The 19886-nt window shown below is 47.3% G+C and overlaps 1 protein-coding gene across 1 annotated transcript in view; it reads right to left on the reverse strand.

The window, feature by feature from the left end:
- The window catches only part of LOC114509180 (protein HIRA), a 76671-nt gene that overhangs the window by 27870 nt on the left and 28915 nt on the right, over nucleotides 1–19886 (reverse strand). The window contains 9 exon segments of the mRNA XM_028527352.2: nucleotides 1220–1417; nucleotides 6430–6515; nucleotides 7897–8112; nucleotides 10409–10514; nucleotides 11186–11256; nucleotides 13207–13320; nucleotides 14994–15161; nucleotides 17083–17243; nucleotides 18512–18607. Coding sequence (XP_028383153.1) covers nucleotides 1220–1417; nucleotides 6430–6515; nucleotides 7897–8112; nucleotides 10409–10514; nucleotides 11186–11256; nucleotides 13207–13320; nucleotides 14994–15161; nucleotides 17083–17243; nucleotides 18512–18607 — 1216 coding nt within the window.

Below are 19886 nucleotides of genomic sequence, written 5' to 3' on the forward strand. Positions count from 1 at the left end.
AACTGCTGAAACATTTCGCAGATCAGGAACTTTCTGTCCTTCTTTAGACGCACTTCCTCCCCAGAAGCTTTACTTCCTAACTGTATAGCTGCTCCATATTCCCCTCTTCCCCTCTACCCTCACACTTTTCTTGGACACGTGACACCTGACAACTGGTGCGTGCCCCCATGGCCATGACAGCAGAGCCCAGGAGTAGGAGGCTACAATAACATAAGATCTATCCACACCAATGGAGCGTCACTTGAACAGTGGCAGTTTTGTGTGCTAGGGTGGCAGCTACCTGCAGGCACCAATGCCTCCTGGAGTGACTCTCCTGAGGTGGAAGTCCAGAGCCTTTGGAGTCCCACTCTAAGGAAAAGCCTGGGATACCTGATTCAGCACAGAAGCCGAGCTTTCTCCCCCTTTACTGTCACTCCTCAGGGCCTTGGGTTTCTACTCTTGCTGGTGTCCCCAACCCCTCCCCCTGGGTGGCCTATATGGGCCCTAAGTAGGGCACCCTCTAATAAGCCTTCCTGAGACCAAAAATCCCTGCACCCCGCCCCCCTACTTTGGATGGCTAGCCATTTTACCCAGGAGACCCCAGAAGCCATCCCTACCTCTGTGTTTGCCTTTTTCTACACCAGCCTATACACTCTCCAGGTACAAGGACCCACCAGTCAACCCCCTGTAGATGTCTGGGCCCTGGGACAATGTGTAGCCCAGAGCAGGTCCTGGGCAAATGGCTCCTGGCTCTTGGTCATGCTCCTTTGGTTCTTCCTGACTTCTCATTTGGTTTCTGGGAAATGGCTGGTGAAGACACGAGCTCCCAGAGCAAACATAATTCTGAGAATGTAAGGGGACTCTGTGCCCCAGCACATGAGCACCCTGACTGAGATGACTGGCGTCGAGATGCTGCCAATGCTGCAGTGGAGCCCACGCTACCTCCAGTGTAGAGCTGCCAGAAGGTGGGGCTGATCCTGTGGAAGGTGATGTGTGCCTGGCTGGTTTCTATACTTAGTAACTGAATCCTGGGAATGCATCTTCCACCCAGACTTCAAGGTCTCACAGTCCTGTGCATCAGAGACAAATCTGATTAAGGTGTCCCTACCGAGCAGGCCCTCATCTAAAAGACAGTATCTCTCTTCTTTCTTTTTTTATTGAAGGGGCCATGAAGTGTCCCTGGAATGTGTCTAAACCTGAACTTCCCCCAGGGACAGAAGCAAGCCTGGCCCCCACTCACCTGTCCTTATTGACAGAATTGCCCGCAGGCCTGGTGCCGGCTGCTGCCACAGGTTCTGTGGGAGGCTTCGAGGCGCCGAAGGAGTTGGGGGTAGTGGAGTCCAGGGGCAGGAGCTGTGGACTGCTATGAGAGGAGAGCATGGTGCCCGGCAGGGAGCCTGAGAGTGGGATGCTGTTAAAGAACGCCGTGGAGAAGTCCCTGCGGCCGAGAGGAACCAAGTCAAACTCGGAGATTGGATTCCACGTCAAGTACTTTATACATTTCTAAGTAACTTTTTTCTGGATCCAAAGGTGATTTATTTTTATGGAAGAAAATTTGTAAGAATACAGAACTAAATCATTCCACATACTCTGTTTAAATTAATCTAAGGTGAATTGATACTTTATGTATCATTGAGAAAAAACTGTTACCAAATATAATCGTCAGCTGTCACCAGTTATGAGATGTACCCTGATCTCAGAGGTGTTAAAACGTGCAAACACGAGCCTTAGAACTAACAAAATACAGCAGACAGAGTGGGCCTTGCTTTCATTATGGGCTACATGGATGTACCATAATTCACCTAACCAGTCTTTACTGAGGAATAACTGGGCTGGGCTGTGTCCCAGCCTTTTCAGTGATAGACACTGCTCCGACAGGAGGTAAGGTGCTGCAGTGTTAAGACTGACGGCCCTGGGCCAGACCAGCCAAGTTTTGCTCCTCTGCCATGCACCAGCTCTGGGGGGGGGGGGGGGGGGGGGCGGGGGGGCCCTTGGGCTCGTCAACCATTCTGTGCTTTAGGTTCCTATCTGCAGAACAGAAAATGACAGGACCTTCCCCATGAGGTTACTGTCAGGACTAAAATTGTTAGTGGAGCAAATGCTCAGAACACATAGCACCTGCTCGAAGATGCACATTATTGTAATTGTCATTACACTTGTTGCTTCACATTTTATGTAAGATAAATTCCTAAAAGTGGGATTGCAGCAGCCAGTGAAATGTTCATTAATGATTTGTGACAAATAGTTTTAAAGTGCCCCCCTTAAAGGTTTAAAATCACCACCTCTGTATGAGTGTCTATAACCCCACACCCTCGTCAAGAATTTTATCAAATTTCTTGATACTTGACAACTGAGAGATGAAAAATAGTACCTTCCTACAGTTTTAATTTGCAATTAATTTGATGTAAGATTGAAACTTTTTTATATAGAAACATCTGATTTTCTTTTTTGTGAAATATTTGTATATATCCTTTACCTGCAGGTCTACCTGGGTTTTGGTCTTTATTACTGATTTGAAGACTGTTCATTTATAAAAGAATTCCTTATATGAGCACCAAATATTTTCTCCAGAATATTCTATGTTGATTCTTTATCATGTAATTTTCTTTGCAAACAAAAAGTTATTTTGCAAAGAAATAGACCACAAAAGTTATTTGTGTGGCCCAAATTTTGTGTCAATTAGAGCAAAGAGTTTTTACCTCAGAGATTATAAAAATATTCTTCTATGGACTCTTCTAAAAATTTAAACAACAAAAAAGTTTAACATTAAAAACAAATCTCTGAGCTGTTCAGAATTTTAGGTAAGGAAGGGCTTCAATTTTGTTTCTAGAGTAGCAAATAGTCCTGACTCCCATTTATTGAGTTAGGTTACGATTCATCAAGGATGCAAAATATTGCCCTTAATATTTTCACAAATATCGGAACCGATTTCTTATTTTTCTATTGTACCCCAATGTTCTGTCTGTTCATATGTCAGCACCTGTTTAAATTATTCTAACTTTTAATTTCTGGTGGGACTAGTCTTCCTAATTAATCTTTTTCAAAAATATTTTAGCTATCCCTATTTATTTTCCCACTTAAATTCAGAATCTGATCCTCTGATTCAGAAAACTCCTGTGTTTATTTGTATGGCTCATGTTATATTTGCAGTTGAGAGAAACCTGTCATCTTTATGATGTTGAGTCATCCCAGCTAAAAAACATTATACATTTCCTTATAGTTATATAAGATGACTTGTATGTACATAGAAGTCATATACATAACTTCTTTGAATTTCTTTTTAGGCCTCTCACTAGGGTTTAAACATTTTTCTTCACAAAGATCTTCTATATTTCTTGTTACCGTCAGGTACTGCATTTGTGAAACTGATTTCTTCCTTTATCTCTTCTCAGAGTAGGTGAAGCTACTTGAACTCATGTTGGTGATACACAGTCCTCTTACTTTCTTCTTTTATGGCACATGGCAGTTTTTCCAGCTGATGCTCTTACAGAGCATATCAACTTTAAATAATAAGACTTTCCATATCCTTTCCAATTTATTCTTTCTCTTGACTGAACAAGGACCTTTAGAACAATGGTAAATTACAGTCACAAGAGTAGACATTGGCTTAGTTTTTAAATTTAATTTGAATTAAGATAGTTTATTAAGCATTTGTCTATTCCCATTTAATAAACTTTAAATAAGAATGATGTTGAGTTTAATACAAATGCCTTTATAGCATCTATAGAAATGATCACGTAATTTTTTTTGGGTTTACTGACATGTAGAAGTAAATTAAGTTTCCCGAAATTTGAACCACTTTGCTTTCCTAAATTAAACTTTATTTGGTCATAGTGCATTAACCTTTTAACACTGGGAGGTTCTGTTTACTACTATTTATTTAGGATTCTGCATTGACATTCAGAAATGAAATTGATCAGGAATTTATTGCGTTCTGTCTCTACCAAGTTTTGATGTAAATATTGTGTTCATTTCAAAGACAAAGATTATGTAGGCTTTAACTGTTTTCTACACACTAGAATATTTTCAATTGTATTAGAATGTTCTGGCTCTGGCTGGTGTGGCTCAGTGGACTGCGAACAGCAGGGTCTCTGGTTCAATTCCCAGTCGAGGCACGTGCCTGACTTGCGGGCCAGGTCCCCAGTGGAAACGTGAGAGGCAACCACACATTGATGTTTCTTTCCCTCTCTTTCTCTTTCCCTTCCCCTCTGTCTAAAAATAAAACAAATAAAATCTTAAAAAAAAAAAAAAAAAAAAAAGAAAGAATGCTCTGTTCCTTAAAAGTCTGTTAGGATTTCCCTGTGAAGCTTTCTTAGTCTGGTGGGTTTTGGTAGGTTAACTCTTTGACAGTGTCTTCTATTTCTTCTGCAATAATTCATCTGTACAGATTTCTTCAGTTTGATTTTATTTTCCTCAAAAATCATTCACTTTCAAATTTATTGGCACAGAGTTCAGCAAAGACTTTCATGCTTTTGATTTATTCTTTATCTATAATTATTTCCCACTTATTTCTACTTTAAACATTTGTGCTTTTCTTTTCTTTCTTAATCAGCTAAGCTAATAATTACTTATTCTGTTACTACTTGCTTTAACATTGGTATCAAGAGGGCAAAAAAGCCCTGAAGACCAAGAGAATGAAGTTCTGGTGGCAGAAAAGGAGCCCTATGGCAGGAAGCTGGCTCAAGTTCAGGCAGACAGCCATCTGCTCCCTCTGCTTCCTCGCTATGTGAGGCCTGCAGGGATGCAGCCACAGAACAAAAGTGCCGCTGCGGCCACTACCTCCACCACCTCCCACCTCATGACTCTCACTCCCTCCTACAAGTCTTGTAGTTTTCAAAGTACAGTCACATACTTGGTGTCACTTGGTTTTAATAAAAGGTAGGCAGGCGGCATTACCCTATAGGTTCACAGTGGGAAACTCTTCTCAAAGGAAAATTACTCTCTGGGAGGAGTCAGGAAACTGGTACTGGCTGTACCAGTCAGGTCTCCACCCTCTACAGACTCAGTGCCCAAACACCTCACACCAGGAGATCAATTAGACCTACTGTGCGTGGGTGCCCCAAGCAGGTCCACTGCACGAGTATAAAACCAGAGTGAATCACCTTGACAGGGGGCAATCTCTTTCTTTCACATAGGCCTTTATCAGTGAGTCAATATACATCGTTTTGGGGAGAATGACACATACAAAGTGAGCCTCACTACAGACGCTCAAACACAGCAAATGGTGAGCTTCCCTCTCTTGGTGCCCTCAGGTAAATGTGCCTCAGAGCCCCACTCTGCACCCAGCAATTCCACTTCTGGGATGTAGTCTGAAGTAACAGTCACAGGTGTGCTCAGAGATTTGTTTACAATCAAAAACTACAAGTCTACAGTAAGGGGCTGGTTAAGTAAATCATGGTGCATCCACAGGCTGGGAATCTGCACAGTCAGCAAGCCAGGGCTTCTGGAGACTGCTTATTAAAATGAGTGGAAGGTCCGGATGAAGGAACAAGTGGGGAAAAAAGAATGGAGATAGAGATACCAAAATGTTAACGGTGACTATACCTGAAAAACTGAGTGATGGATAATGTTTATGCCCATCTTTGGACTTCTACTATTTTCTTTAAAAAACCCAAAATGGCTCTGGCTGGTGTGGCTCAGTGGATTGAGCGCTGGCCTGCAAACCAAAGGGTCCCTGGTTCGATTTCCAGTCCGGGCACATGCCTGGGTTGCAGGCTGGGTCTCTTTCTCCCTCCCTTCCCCTCTCTGAAAATAAATAAATAAAATAAAAAACAAATATAAGTTTATTTATTTATTTTTAGAGAAAGGGGAAGGGAAGGAGAAAGACAGGGAGAGAAACATCAACGTGCAAGAGAAACTGCAAGCAGGTGCCTCTCTCACCCCCCCCTCCCCCGCCCCCAATCAGGGACCTGGCCTGCAACCCAGGGATGTGCCCTGACTGGGAATTGAACCAGTGACCTTTCACTTTGTGGGATGATGTCCAACCCAGTGGGCCACATCAGTCAGGGAGGGATTCTACTATTTTCAACAAGGTATATATATATATTCCTTTCACAATAGAAAAAAGAGAAGGGTATAAAAGGAAAAAAGAAATAGAAACAAAATCAGTCCAATTTCTCTCCCTGGTGTCTTCCAATGCCCCATCAAGAATGAAGCAGGGATGGCTGAGTAGACCTGATGGTGCTGTTAAGGTGCCCTTGCCTGCTGGCCTGTCACAGGATCCTTCTAGCCCACCTTCAGCATGAAGTAAGTCCGAGTAAGGGCTCTGTGTGGAACACTGGACTTTGAGGCTGATGGGAAGCTGGGATTAACTCCCTTATTTCCATTTTCTATAGGTCAGATCTGCCCAAGAGCCTGCGAAGACCCTGATTATGACAGTGCAAACTGGTGAAAGGCGAGAGGAAGGCCTCTCAGACAAGGTGAAGGAAAGCTTGGTGAATGAATGAGTACCCGGTGTCCAGCTGTGCTATGCAGAGAGGAGTGATTCTTCTCCGACCATCTGCTGTCCGAGTCTCAACTTGTTTCTTCAAAAGATTCTGGCAAAGCAGAGTGACATAAATGAATGGAAAAGTTTATGCCAACTATCTCCAAATATCAAAAAATAATGCCTCTAAGAAAATTTTTAGCTTCCCTTTCTATAGACTTCTGGTCCAACTAAACTAAGCCACCTAATCAAAGAGCAAATGTTTCTATCAGGGTGCGCGCCCCACTTCTTGCACAGTAAACGAGAAAGGGCAGAACGCTCCCAGGTGAACCAGCTCCAGCCCCTTCCTCTCCATCACCAGTACTGCAGGCCTGGCCAGGTTCCAGGGGAAAGTGAGCAGCCATGGGCATCAATGAGGGAACTAACAGATGAGACTTACACCCACAAGCCACACTATTGTTTTCTAAGCTATGGTTTGCAAAATTTCTTCCATTAAAGGCTCGTAACCAAGGGTTCCAAGTCACACATTGTATCTGAACCACCTGGAGATGTTCATTACCCTTCACAAACTCCTGAAGATGGTTTAAGCTCTCTAGGCAATTCTAACCTTCCTGCCCCTCTCTACCTTCTACCCCTCAGTGAGACGTGGACCTCCAGATGAAGGGGGACCCACAGATGTCTCCAAAGGGCAGAGACTGAAACCCAATGTTCTCAGTTCAGTAAATTCTCACTTAATGTCATCGATAGGGTCTTGGAAACTGTGATTGTAGGCGGGACAACATATAAGGAACCAATTTCACCATAGGCTAATTGATATAAACAAGAGTTAAGCTCCTACGACATGACATATTTCTGGTCATGAAAACATCACCAAATTAAATAGAGACCTGAAATACTTCTAATATTAAACACTGAAATATATGTAAGCTATAACATACATGTAAGAAAGATTAATAAAAGCAAGTAAGATGATTAGTTTCCAACCTACTTATTGCAGTTCAGGGTCATGGGTGGCCAGAGCCTATTTCCCCAGCTCAGGGCACACCCCTGGCAGTAAGCCTAACTTGCACATCTTTGGGGTGTGAGAGAAAACATGGGGAGAGCATGCAAACACCACACAGAGTGGGCCAGCCAGGAATCAATTTTTTATTTTCTCATCAACATTGTAATGACAAAATGACATTATTCAAGGAGCTGTTGTATACAGAATTTCCTAGAAAGGCCAACTTCCTATAAGAAATGAACTCCTCTAGAGCTCCTTGGGCAAAAAGGCCTTTGATAAAGGTGGCTTAATCCCCACTGCTACCTCATGCAGTTGGAGATAATGGGCCAAGTGGGCCCAAGCTGGCTCACCCCTGGGTCCTACCTACACCAGGCCCAGCACACACCCGCCTCCTGACCACTTGTGTCTGTGCCCTATCCAGTCTGCCTGTTGCCCATGCCCTGTCCCTGGCATGTGCTGTGTTCTCAGTGCCCTTGGGCCAAGCTCTCACCTTCCTGATGTCTTCTAGACTCTCCCCATTGACGACACCAGTGACTGAGGCAGCTGATCCCGTCTCTCTGGCCACAGCACTCTTCTGGTCCAGCTGCTGCTGTTGCTGCCTCCGTTGGTACTTAAGCATCTCAGGGTTCTCGATGACAGCTGTAGAGAGCTGGGCCTCAGTCATGATAGCTAAGCTCTTGCCATAGGTGGATTGATGGATGTGGCTCTAGACAAAGCAGAGAAAAGTACAACAAACAGCTGTGAGCAGACAAGTGATAGATACTGCCCACCAGTGGGTGAGCTGTGTGTTGGCTCTCCTGGCTCTGAGAGCAGAAAGGGCCCTGGGCAAGGGCCCCAGAGTGCCAATGCCAGCTCTCCACTGCCACCCTCCCTTTTCTGTCTGATGTCTATTAGATGACTCTGCAGCAGTTTTGTATTTTCCCTAGATGTTTATAGCCTCCTGTATATCTATAGCTGGAGATGAAAGTGAACGAATAACCAATTAGAAAATACCTACTACATGTCTGGTGCAGAATAAGTGGTGTTTGTTAAACTAAAGCTAAGACACTCAAATTGCTAACTTAAGGCTTTTAAATCACTTCAAGAGCCCCAGACACTCTTTGGGAATCAGATGCTGAAACCAGAATGTGCTTTCACTGCTCTTATCTGCAGCCATCAGCCCTATGTGGTTGGAGGTTGCCACGAGGCTGCTAACAGTGTTTCTAAGAACAAGGGAGGGACCAGCACAGCAGACCTAGGGAAATCTCTGTCCCTGCTGTCTCAATCCTTCTGAGCAGGGCCTCTCCCCCCATCTTCCCAAGTCTCATTAGTCCCGTGTCACAACATGCTATGAGGGCAGGAATGATGTCCCCAGAACACTGGAGTGACTGGTACGATGAATAGGTTGACGTAAGAATATGTTACAACCAACGTGGAGGTCAGAAGGACATCTGCCTCACAGCAGAGGATGCTAGATGGGGGAAGTGGCACCTTGGGATGTGCTCCCGCAAGGCCTGGTGTACCTGTATGTGGCCAGGAACTTCCCTTCCTTACTACCCTGGTTTCTGGCCCCTCTTCCCTGAATCCCTCCCTTGGACTCTCAAGGCAGAAGTCAGTGTTTGGCCAAAGTTTCCCTAGTGTTCTTCATACACGGGATTCGTGTTGTCACCTGGGAAATGATAAGCTAGACATGTTATTATGCAGGCTCCCACTGTGACTCTTCAAGGTGGAGGGCGTGCACAGTGATTCCAGTGAAAAGGTGGAAGGAAGACCTGAGGCCACTGAGATACTCATCCTTTCATTGACAAGCCACTGCCAGGGTGCCAGGATCTATTCTAGGTGCTGTCAGCAAGGCAGACACCCTACACCTGAAGGGTTTACAGCATAGTGGGGAGTCCACAAAGCAGCTAAAGATGGAGCTTCTACTAGCAATTGAATCACTAGGGGAGGGAGCTGCCCACCTGCTCTGAGCTTTCACAGGGCTTCTATCAGACAAACTAGTGTTGGCAAAGGCCCATTTGTAGAAATGCTGGTTCTAAGTCTATGGTAGTTACAGCAGAGCTGTTCCTGAAGCCCTTGAGAACAGGCACATGGGCCACACTGCCCTGGACATAGCACAGACAAGAGGTCTAGTCCAAAGACATTGAGTGGGCCTAGTTTAGGTTTCTGTTCTCATACCGAAAGGTCATACATGGTCTCAGCCAAGGGCCATACTATTTGTTGAGGCTTAGTTACCTCATTGATGAAATGAGTAAGCCCTGCTTCAAGGGTTTTGTGTAATTTAGGTGAAATAATATATGCAGACACACAGTCCAGAATCTGGCATGTAGTAAATGCTGAGAAACAGCCAATACTACTATTTAGTTGCTGCCCCATGGCAACTGTGTCAGTACAAGACAATGGGGAAAGTGACGTGAATGGGGACTCTTGGGAGCTCTCTCTCTCCAGCTCTCTCCCAGGGTGAAACCTCCCAGTGTTTGGCTAATTATCAGTTCAGGAGGAGATGCCCCAAATTATTTTATTCTTCATTCCAGAACTGAGTTTGGACATGAACAGAGACTCATTTTTAAATTAATCTATTTTATAAAGAACACAATGATTACAATCTATAAAAGATGAACTCCCAATAGTACATTAAGAAACAATGTATCTGCGTAAGCCACAAGAAGAGGGTCCTACCCTGGCTGGTGTGGCTCAGTGGATTGAGAGCCTGCCACCAACCAAAAGGTTGCCGGTTCAATTCCAAATCAGGGTACTTGCCTAGTTGTGGGCCATGTCCCCACTGGGGGTTGTGCAAGAGGCAACTGATGGAAGTATCTCTCAGACACTGATGTTTCTCTCTCTTTCCCTCCCTTCCCCTGTCTTTACAAGTAAAAAGAAAAAAAGAAAGAAAAAGAAGAAGAGGGTCCAACTGAAGGGGCATCCAATTAGTTGAAGGGGCCTCTCAGAGCTATCATGGCCACTTCTGTGGCCCCAGAGCATGCGCAGCACATGAGTCACCAGCCAGCAGTGTATTCTCTTACCTTCTCTTCCTCACTCAGGGGGTCTCCAAGCTCATCCTGGGAGAAATCTAGGAATGCCACAGACCCATCCATGGAGCACACCAGGATGCCCAGCCCGTTCAGAGTCCTGAAAGAGATGACTGTTAGCAGCCTGGAAGCAAGTACCTGGGGTACTCATGCATGCCTCAGTGGTTGGCATAGAACAGCAGGGCAGGGCTCTAGGTAAATGCTGAGAACCTCTGATTCCTTCTGTGGCCTTGTGGGGATGGGAATAGGGGAGACAATAGAGTCCCAGAGGTTCTGGCACCCTTTAGTTCTAAGCACATGCACAAAGTATCTCTTACCATGTGTTTTGTAAGAATTTCATTTTTTTAATCTCATTTTTGAAACCATTTAAAAAAAACACATGGGGGAGTATACATCTAAATGAGGTCACTGAGGAGCAGAATGTATCTCTGCACCTAGGCTAATCTGGATCGTGCAAGGACAGGGGCAGTGGAGCCAGGCACACAGCACTTTCCTTCTCCTAAGGACCAGTTTGTTGGAGAAGACGTTTTCTAGGGGCACCTCCCAGTGAAGCAGGGAGTACAGTAGCAGACACTCTCCCAAAAGCAGGACCACGCTGCCCTTTCCTGAATTGTGTGCAAACAGCACCCTGGGGTCTGTTCCACCAGCAAAATCCAGAAGGTGGTGTGGTGTTCCTGGTTACCTGAACCTAATGACATCAAGTGGCCCCTGTATTTCAATGTATGGCTTCTCTGCTCCTCACCTGTACATCATTACAAGAATCCATCTTACCAGGAAATGTCCATGATGGATTTGTCAAACAGCTCATGGATGACAACCAAAGGCCTCTTCAGACATGTGAGCTGGAAGGAAGGAAGCCGTAAAGGTTAATGAAATGAGTTATGATCATTTTTTTGTCCACTCAGCTCAGTTAACAACTACCAGTCCTAGAAGCCTTGGTAAGAATTTTGCTGACATACAGGACACATTCATCTCTATTCGAACAGCAACCACCAAGATCCTAATGTGTAGAAACCTTGCCGAAATGTGCAAACTAGAGTGGCCCCTGTCTGATGGGCTCATTGTGATCTGGCGGGGAAGATGACTTTTTACACAGACCACCTACAATGGAGAAGGGGACTCTGCAAGGGTCAGGACTTGGGCAGATATCTACCAAGCAGGGGATGGCACGCCAAGGCCTTGGCAGGGGACAAGGCAGGAAAGACAGCTCCCAGGACAGAAAAATAGCCTCAGAGAAACCCAGCACTTCTTCTCTGGGTCCAAGGAATTCTGGTACACATTGTGCAAGGCTTGGTGTAACCATCTGCATGTCACTATACACAGGGTGTAGACAGTGCAGAAACATACAAAAATGGTTTATGTTGCTCTAATCCAGACCCAAAGTTAACCATTGTTAATGCTTGGATGAGCTGTTCTCTTCTATAAAATAAGACACATGGCTATGCCTGCTTTGTCATTCAGTACCTACTGAGCATGTCATTAAATGTCCTGAAGGCACCTGTTTTTGATGACTGTGTAACATTCACACAGGCCTGTTATCTAGTCACTCCCATGCGGGGCTCTGTCCCGTCTGCACGTTCCCACCATTACAGCAAGATCCATCTCTCAAACACTAGTGTCTGACTCCCTGCTGACAGGTCCTGGGGCCACAGGGTGGCAGGCTGGGTGGGAACACCCATCTGCAGGGCTCCCACCAGGTACTGTGGAAGCTTCCAGGAAGCTGGGACTGTTCTTGCAGAAAAAAAGTCGCTTCAGCCACTCTAGTCCTGAGGAAAGGGCTGGAGTCTGAGTTACATGGAATCTGTAAGAAGAATCTTGTCCCCACCCTAATTCTACTTCCAGAATAAAGAGCTCTGCCCTCCTCCCAAAAAAGTCTCTATAGACCCCTCAGAAATCTGGGCCAGTGTGAGCAACTGACCTCAATTTTATAAGAAACATGAGCACACAATCAGTGATGTTTTGGTCAAAGCACCATGAATGGAGCCCCAGGCCAGGAGGCGCCCAGGAAGAACATGCCTGGAACTGCCTATGATGGCACTAGGGTCAGGTTCTGCAATGGATGTAACATGAATACTGGGCCTGAAAAAATCACAGTGTACATAGCAATCAATTTCTCTGTGATAAACAATCGTAATAAACGCAGCCAGAGAATAACCTTCACACCTACAACTTCAAATCTGCTCTGCTTACGGGGAAATTAACAATATGGAATAAACTATTGTAAATGTAACAACATATACCAGTCTCAACAAAGTGCTGAGGGAAAGCAATGCAAGAAAAAGTAAACACCGCACGACTCCATTTCAATGAAGTTTAAGAACAAGCAAAACTCCTAGATGTGACAGATGTCGCTAGAGTGGTTGCCTTGGCCGAGGGGGACTTGGAGGGTGAGGTCTCAACTAGGCAGGGACAGGGAACATTCTGGGGTGGTGGTTACATGTGTAAACACGTTACGACAATGCACTGAGCTGTATGCTTCAGGTGAATACACTTTATGTAGATTTTATGTCAATATAGTTTGCTTCATTTTGAAAATGAAGCAAACACCACACGGCAACCTTGGCAGTGACCACTAAGGATGTTCCCTGAGTCTGGACACAGGAGCTGCTCTGGCTAGCCTGAGGCCCTGTTTCCAGTGCTCCCCTTAGCAGTTCCAGGACGGGCCGCAGGTATGGGGTGGCAGCAGGGGCCCCTCCTCGTCCAGGCCTCCAGGCTCGAAATCTTCACCAGCCCTGTCTCCTGTCATCCTTCAGGAGCAGCAACAGCTCAGGATGGGGGGGGGGGGGGCTCACCCAGACGGAGAGAGAACGGTCCTTGCTGCCGACAGCGCAGCAGCAGTATGGGCAGCTGGGCTTCGCAGAACTCCCATTCTTCTGCTTCTTTTTGAAGATTTTTGGGTTGAATTTCTAAAGCCAAATAACAAATGCTAAAATAATTGATCAAGCATTAAACAGGTATCCCATGACAAGCATTGCAAATCTATTACCACCACAGCCCACCAGAGAGCCCCATGCAGACACCCCCTAGGTGACCTTCACAACCATCCAGGAGGCATTTTGCTGAGGATGAAGTGAGGCTCAGAGAGGCCAGAAAACATGTGCCGCATCACCCAATGAGTAAGTTGTGAAATAAGGACTTGAAATAAGCTCTATCAACTCTCCAGTCTGGGCCTGCAGTTGGGTGGATGGCAGGGGAGCTACTGAACCCATCCTGGCCTGAGCAGGGTGAGCTCTAGGACCTGGGCTTTAGGGACAAGGTCCAGAGGGGAGGCTGCTCCAGTATTCCTTTCCCCTCACTGTATTTCTTGCTCACAGTCAACACTGTCTTATAGAGACTGATCAGCCCCGCGTGATCTCACAAACAGGGATGATGGCTACGTCAGGCTCAGATCAGCTCAGGGGCCACCCTGGGGTAACCTGGGTGTCATTTTTGGAAAGGCTGGAAGCACACACTGAGGTCCTTGCTGCTTTCCTGGACTGAGAAGGGTTGGGAGCTCTAGATTTAGAGGTGAAATCCACAAGCCAGGAGAACTGAGAAGGAACGGTGTCAGGTGGCCCAAGGCGTTTTAATCCCAGAGGGCAGGCAAGAATGGCCAGGGGGGCCAGAAGAGCCCGGGGGGACACGGAACCTAGAGGCACTGTGTCCTGGGCTTGCATCTTCACAACCACCTCCCACAGCTGCTCTGTGAGGGTCCCTAGAGAGAGACTCACGTGGAAGCCTGTGCAAACTACAAAGCAGTGACTTTCAAACACTTGAGTAACATGGTTCTGGTTTCAAACAAAATCTTACATGGACTCTAATACAAAAAAATTAAAGAAGTGATACTGTTTGTATAAATTTAAGTCATAACATATGATATTATCAATTCAAACAATGGGAAAAAGGAGCCCATTTTGATCGATAAAAAGACTAAAGTCCGGAGCCCGGATGACACTTTACTTTTGTCAGCCTTCGCCCGTCAGTCTGCTGACTTCGCTGTCGTTGCCCAGTGTGGAGGAGATTCTGGTTCTCAGAGGCTGTTTGCCTTGAGCACTCCCCTGGACACTCTTCAGAAGCATAAAAGGAGTGGCTGATAAGCCCTGACCCTTGGGAGGGTAACAGGCGCCCACGTCTTCTGGCACCCCCTCCCTGCCACATCAACATTGGGCAGGCAGCTCCAGACGCAAACACAGGCCAAAGCAGAGCCTTGATGCTAAACTGGCCACTTCCGGGAGAAACACAGTGTGCTTGGGGGTGCAAAAATTACACAGCACCCTCTGGAGCCTGGTGAGTGGGGCACTGGACAGGACTGTCACGCTTAAGCACTCACGAGCAGATACGAATGTGTAAAAAGGCTAGTGCAGAGAGCCAGTGTTACTAATCAGAGGCTGATTTTTGTGTTATTCATCACATTACAGTTTGCGAATAAAACACACGAATACACATGTTATTTCATAAATGTAATTTTTAAACACTACAACACATGTATTTATAATGAACTAAAAACATGATGCGTGCGGAGTCTCAGAGCCTGCCATCTCCAGCCCTGAGGAGAGCAGCCCTGCCCTGGCTCTGAGGGAACCACTCTGAGAACACTCACCACAACGGTCACAGCTTTTCGGTGTCCGACGAAGTCCATGTTGGTTTTCCAGCCCTCCCGTTCAATGATCTGGGCGGTGGGGCCAGAGTTGTTCATGGCATGGGCAGACACCAGGTAGTGCCCATCCGGTGACCAGCTCAGCCGCAACACATGCGTCGTCCCCCCACACTGAAAGAAACAGCTGTGCTTGAAAGGAAATCAAGGCCAGTCTTGTGACCTACATCCTGGCCTCAAGAATGAAGTTGAGCCCTGATTTATAAATGCGTGATGGGGGAGAGCCTGCACCCAAGCTTTTGGCTACCCCGACAGCTGTAACTCCAGTTTGTCCAGACGACACAACAAAAAAGGTGGTCAGATGAGATTTGGAGCTACAGCACCATGCACTCTTTTGGCAGGAGGTGAGCACAGCGCCATGAGGGAGGCCCTGAGGGGACCTGCAGGATGGACACCTCTTGTACCCACCAACTCTGTATGGGCCAAATCTGTCTGGCCACTGACCCCTTTTATCTGCCCGGCACCTGTTAACCCCACTACACGAGGTCTGAAGAGCATTCACTGTGGCAGAGAAAAGAACTCTGTTGGCCCTCAGGAACCTGTCTCTGTAATGGCAGTCAGTGACCCGCTCTCATGAGCCGCCACCCACTCTCTCAAGCCTTGGTCTCACCTGAAGCCTGGTGATGCTACCAGCAAAAGGGAAGAGGTTTGTAAAGTCTGAGCAGACCATAAAACGCCCAGCAGAAAGGCACTGTTCCCCTGACCTAGAATGAGGGCCGAGGCAGGACATCCCTTCTCAGTGTTTCCCCTGCAAAATGAGATGATATGGGCCAAGCCCCCACCCCCAACCCCCTAAAGCTCGATGTTGGTCCAGGGCAGCCCTAAAGACTTAGGGATTAAGCACTCACGAGCAGATACGAGCCTTCTCGGCCAAGCCTCAGAGGAGGGCAGGACAAGGCAGGGCCCAAGTGCAGGGACATGACTTCTGGCTAGGCCACAGACCCAGGCAGGGCAGCCTGCCCCCGAGGGGAAGAGTGCTGCCTGTTCCCACTGGGATGCCAAACCCTCCTGCCCCTGGAGGCCAGCTCCTGGGACCCTACCTGCCACCCTGAGGAGCTCCAGGTGTTAGGGCCGTGTGCCCTGTACAAGGCTAAGTGAAGGAGGGCAGGACTAAGTGAGGTGAATGCTGGTGCCAATGTGCCCAGTCCAGGAACCGCTGCTGGGGTGGGGAGAACTGAACACATACCTCAACTGTGCTCCAAAAATGAGCTCTGAGCAGTGGGCCAAATTCTACTCTCCCTGCAAAGCTGCACTCACGCCCTGTCCTCTGAGAAGCCTTCTCTGACGAGACCGCACCCCATGCCCCAGACCATTTCTGCACGCTCTGACAACCCCAGCGCCACGCTCGCAACAACATGGGTGTCTGCCTTTCTCGCCGCGCTCTCAGCTTTAAGGAAGTGACTCCATCTCAAGCCACTTTTATTTCCTGTGCACAGTACTGCCTTACACACAGAAGGCACTTAAGAAATGTCTAATGAATAATGGTGAGCTTGAGTGCCGATCTACAGAAAATGAGAACTCAAGGAGAAGAGACAACAAAGACACAAGCCGCTGCAGCCCTGCCTCCAGACATTTTGCAAACTGTACTGTTAACACCACCCCAGAAAGTTGGCTAGCCTCAGGCAGAAGTCAGCGAGCAAGGCCAGCAGTCAGGAAGAACACCAGGCAGTGCCAACTCTACCCCTCGTCCTGCTGTCACCCGTGTGGGTTAGTGCCAGATAAATGCCACGTGGTGAGAGAGCATTTCATCCACATCTGTGGCAGCCAGAGGTGTGGCACAAGGTTGTGGGTGTATCTCTAAGGTTCTTTAGAGCTTTAAAACTTAAAAATCTTTTTCCCCTCAAAGTCGGACATTTGACAGCATCTGAGAAATGGAAGATTTTCATTATCCAACTCTTTGGCTACAGTGCCTGCCCCAGAGAATCCTGACTGGTCTGCGCAGGCCACCGGAGTCTGCGCTTGCCCACAAGGTGCAGACTCTGGGCATGGAGGCTGGGAAGGCTGCAGGGCCGAGCTCTCTAAGCTGTCTCCTTACCTCATCAAAAGGCTTGGTAATGCTGGTTTCCAACTGCCAGTCCAGTGTCCTCCACACCTTCAGGCTGCGGTCATCAGCTTGAGAGGCAATATATTTACCAACAGGGTCCCAGGTCAAGCCCTTTACCAAGCCAGAATGACCTCTCAGAGTAGCTAGAATTTCTGTTAAAAAAAAAAAAAAAAAAAAAAGATTGGGAAGATGCTACCGAGGGGAAAACAATAACTCTATATAGAAACATGAGCTACAACCCATGGGATACGGAATGGCTAGCCCAGAGAAGGGACTTCTGGAGTGCACCCGGGCCATCGCCACCCCTGGGCACAAGCAGAAGAGCTCCCTACTCTGATTTCCACCCAGGCACAGCTCACCTGAAGAAATGACTGCACCAAGGAGGAGAGCACCATGACTTCCCTTCACTCACAGCTAACACGTGTGGGTTGAGGCTGCACGTGCCCCTGGAGGGGCAGGCAATCGGGGCTTGGGCTGGAGCCAAACTCTGCCCCCTTATCTTGTCCGCAGCTGGCTGTGTTGCCAGTGGTTTGCCTTCCTGGACTGAAGCCCATGCTCACCTGGGCTGTGACATGGGCATTTCTGACTCGAACCTCCCTAGTGGCTCAGGGGACTGGGTGCTACTCTGAGTCCCCTGTAAATCATCGCTGAGGAAAAAGTGAGACAGCACCTCCTAGACAGCTGCAACCTACATGTCACCCAGCCTCTAAATCTGCCACTTGGTGGCCAGATTGAGGGTCCCCATACATACTGGTGGCTTATAGAGAGAAACTGACTTGGATCAAGTTCATGGATGATGCGTTTGGCCCAAGAGGAAAACACAGTGCAGACACAAAGCAGGAGCATAAGAAGTATCTTACTAGTTATAAACCACAGTGCTATGCCGGGTCATGCCATCTGCCATGACTTTAAACACACTGCTAAGAAAAATTAATCCTTTACAAAACTGGACTTGTTAGCCTGCATCTGCTCAAGGGTGCCACAGAGGAGGTGGCCACTGAACTGAGGCCAGGGCCCAGTGGAGGAAGGGCCACCCTTGAGGGGACACCTGTGGAGGTGCCAGGAGGCGTGTGCAGGCACAGCGTGGATGGGAGTGTCAGGGCAAGCCAAGCACAAGCTGGGCGAGGTCCCCAACTCTGCTGTTAATGTACCACACTCACGATTTGTGGCACATTCACATTAGCCCTCAGTTACTAGTTTTCTTTAACATAAACCTCTTTAAAACCTTAAACAAATGTAACCGATAAAGAAAAAAGAACTGAGTTACTGACAAGACACATGAATGACAGGGATTCATGTCCACTGTGAGACATGCTGCCACCAGCCAAACGAGACAGAGCCCACCCTCTCCAGACACAGACGGGCAGCGCTGTTGACAACAACCCACTCCTGCTGCCACCCAGCCAGAGGCCGCCCCGACCTGGGAACTTCACTGCATTCCAGATGACGACTGTGTTATCCACGCTGCACGAGGCCAGCCAGGCGTCATGGGGAGACCACGCTACGTCCATCACATCTGGAAGACAGGGGGCTGGCGGTGAGTCTCTTACCTGGCATGCAGACTTGGCAAGGGGGCACGAAGTAACGTAACACCCCCATCTGCCAGCTGGGCCTCAGCCCCCGGTATCATGTCTGAGGAGACTTGATCTGGGACTGTCATGATTCCTCTTCTTGTAACCAATCTGAAAAACTTCCCCACTAAGTGTTTTCAACCGGTCATAAAATCTGACGCATCTAACTGATCCCGCCCTACTCCTTCCACACATGAAGCAACTAAGGGCACGGCTGAGGGCTTGGTGCCTGTGGCATTGCATCCACACGTTAGAACTATGGCTGATAACCACTGGACCTGTGGCCTGGGCCCGCTCCTCGACCCCGCCAAGCTGGCTTCTCCCATTCCACCTGCATCTTCGTCACACAGCCTGTTGGGCACTGAAGGCCCAGCACTCAGCAGAATGCTGGGCACACAGTCAGCGCTAATAGCTGCTGGCTAACTGAAGGAGCGCAAAGTCATCTTCAGACCCTTTCCCTCATCAACTGGGTGCCCTCTCCAAGACCCTGACAGGAGTATGCCTCCCCTATGGAGTCCCCACACACAGTTAATCCTGCTCATTTCTTTGTGACTGAGTTTCCACACATGTAAAATGTGGACTAAAAAAAGCACCTCTCCTCCGAGGGTTACTGTGAGCATTAAGTGCGAGAAACTGCCATAGGACGGCATCAGGCACACACACCACAGCATCCACAAAGGTTGACCTCGTGGTCATGGTGCCCATCTCACCGTGCAGGTGTGACTGACAGGCACAGTCTTAACCCACGGTTCTGATCTCGCGGCCTGATGCAGTGCTACATGTGCAGAACGGCGGGTGAGGTGAAGAAATGGAAACACAGCAGCAAGGTAATAGCTATTGAGTCCTCTTCTCACAGGCTTTTTAAAAAGAGGTGTAAGCAAAACAAAGCTTCTATTGTATTGTTTTTCTAGTTTTTAAAAAAATCTTCAGTGACAGCTTGATAAAACTTTTCCACATTGTATTAGCCTTTGTATTTCATGCTGCATATGCACTGGCACACTGCATTTAATATTCTAATAGTGTATGTGATCTTCAGGGCTTCTTGTGATTTGTTCTGCATTCTATGTCACTGAGAGCGTTCATAAAGGGACCTAATTTAACAATGAACTTTGACTGGGTTCCAGTTTTTCGTGCTCATGAGCGCATGTGTATATGTTACTCTCCACACTCTAGGTTGCTTCTTTGAGACTGATATCCCAAAGTGGGAATCTGGGAAGAAGACCT

Source organism: Phyllostomus discolor, chromosome 13 (genome assembly GCF_004126475.2).
Source record: "Phyllostomus discolor isolate MPI-MPIP mPhyDis1 chromosome 13, mPhyDis1.pri.v3, whole genome shotgun sequence".
In the NCBI taxonomy this organism is placed as follows: Eukaryota; Metazoa; Chordata; class Mammalia; order Chiroptera; family Phyllostomidae; genus Phyllostomus; species Phyllostomus discolor.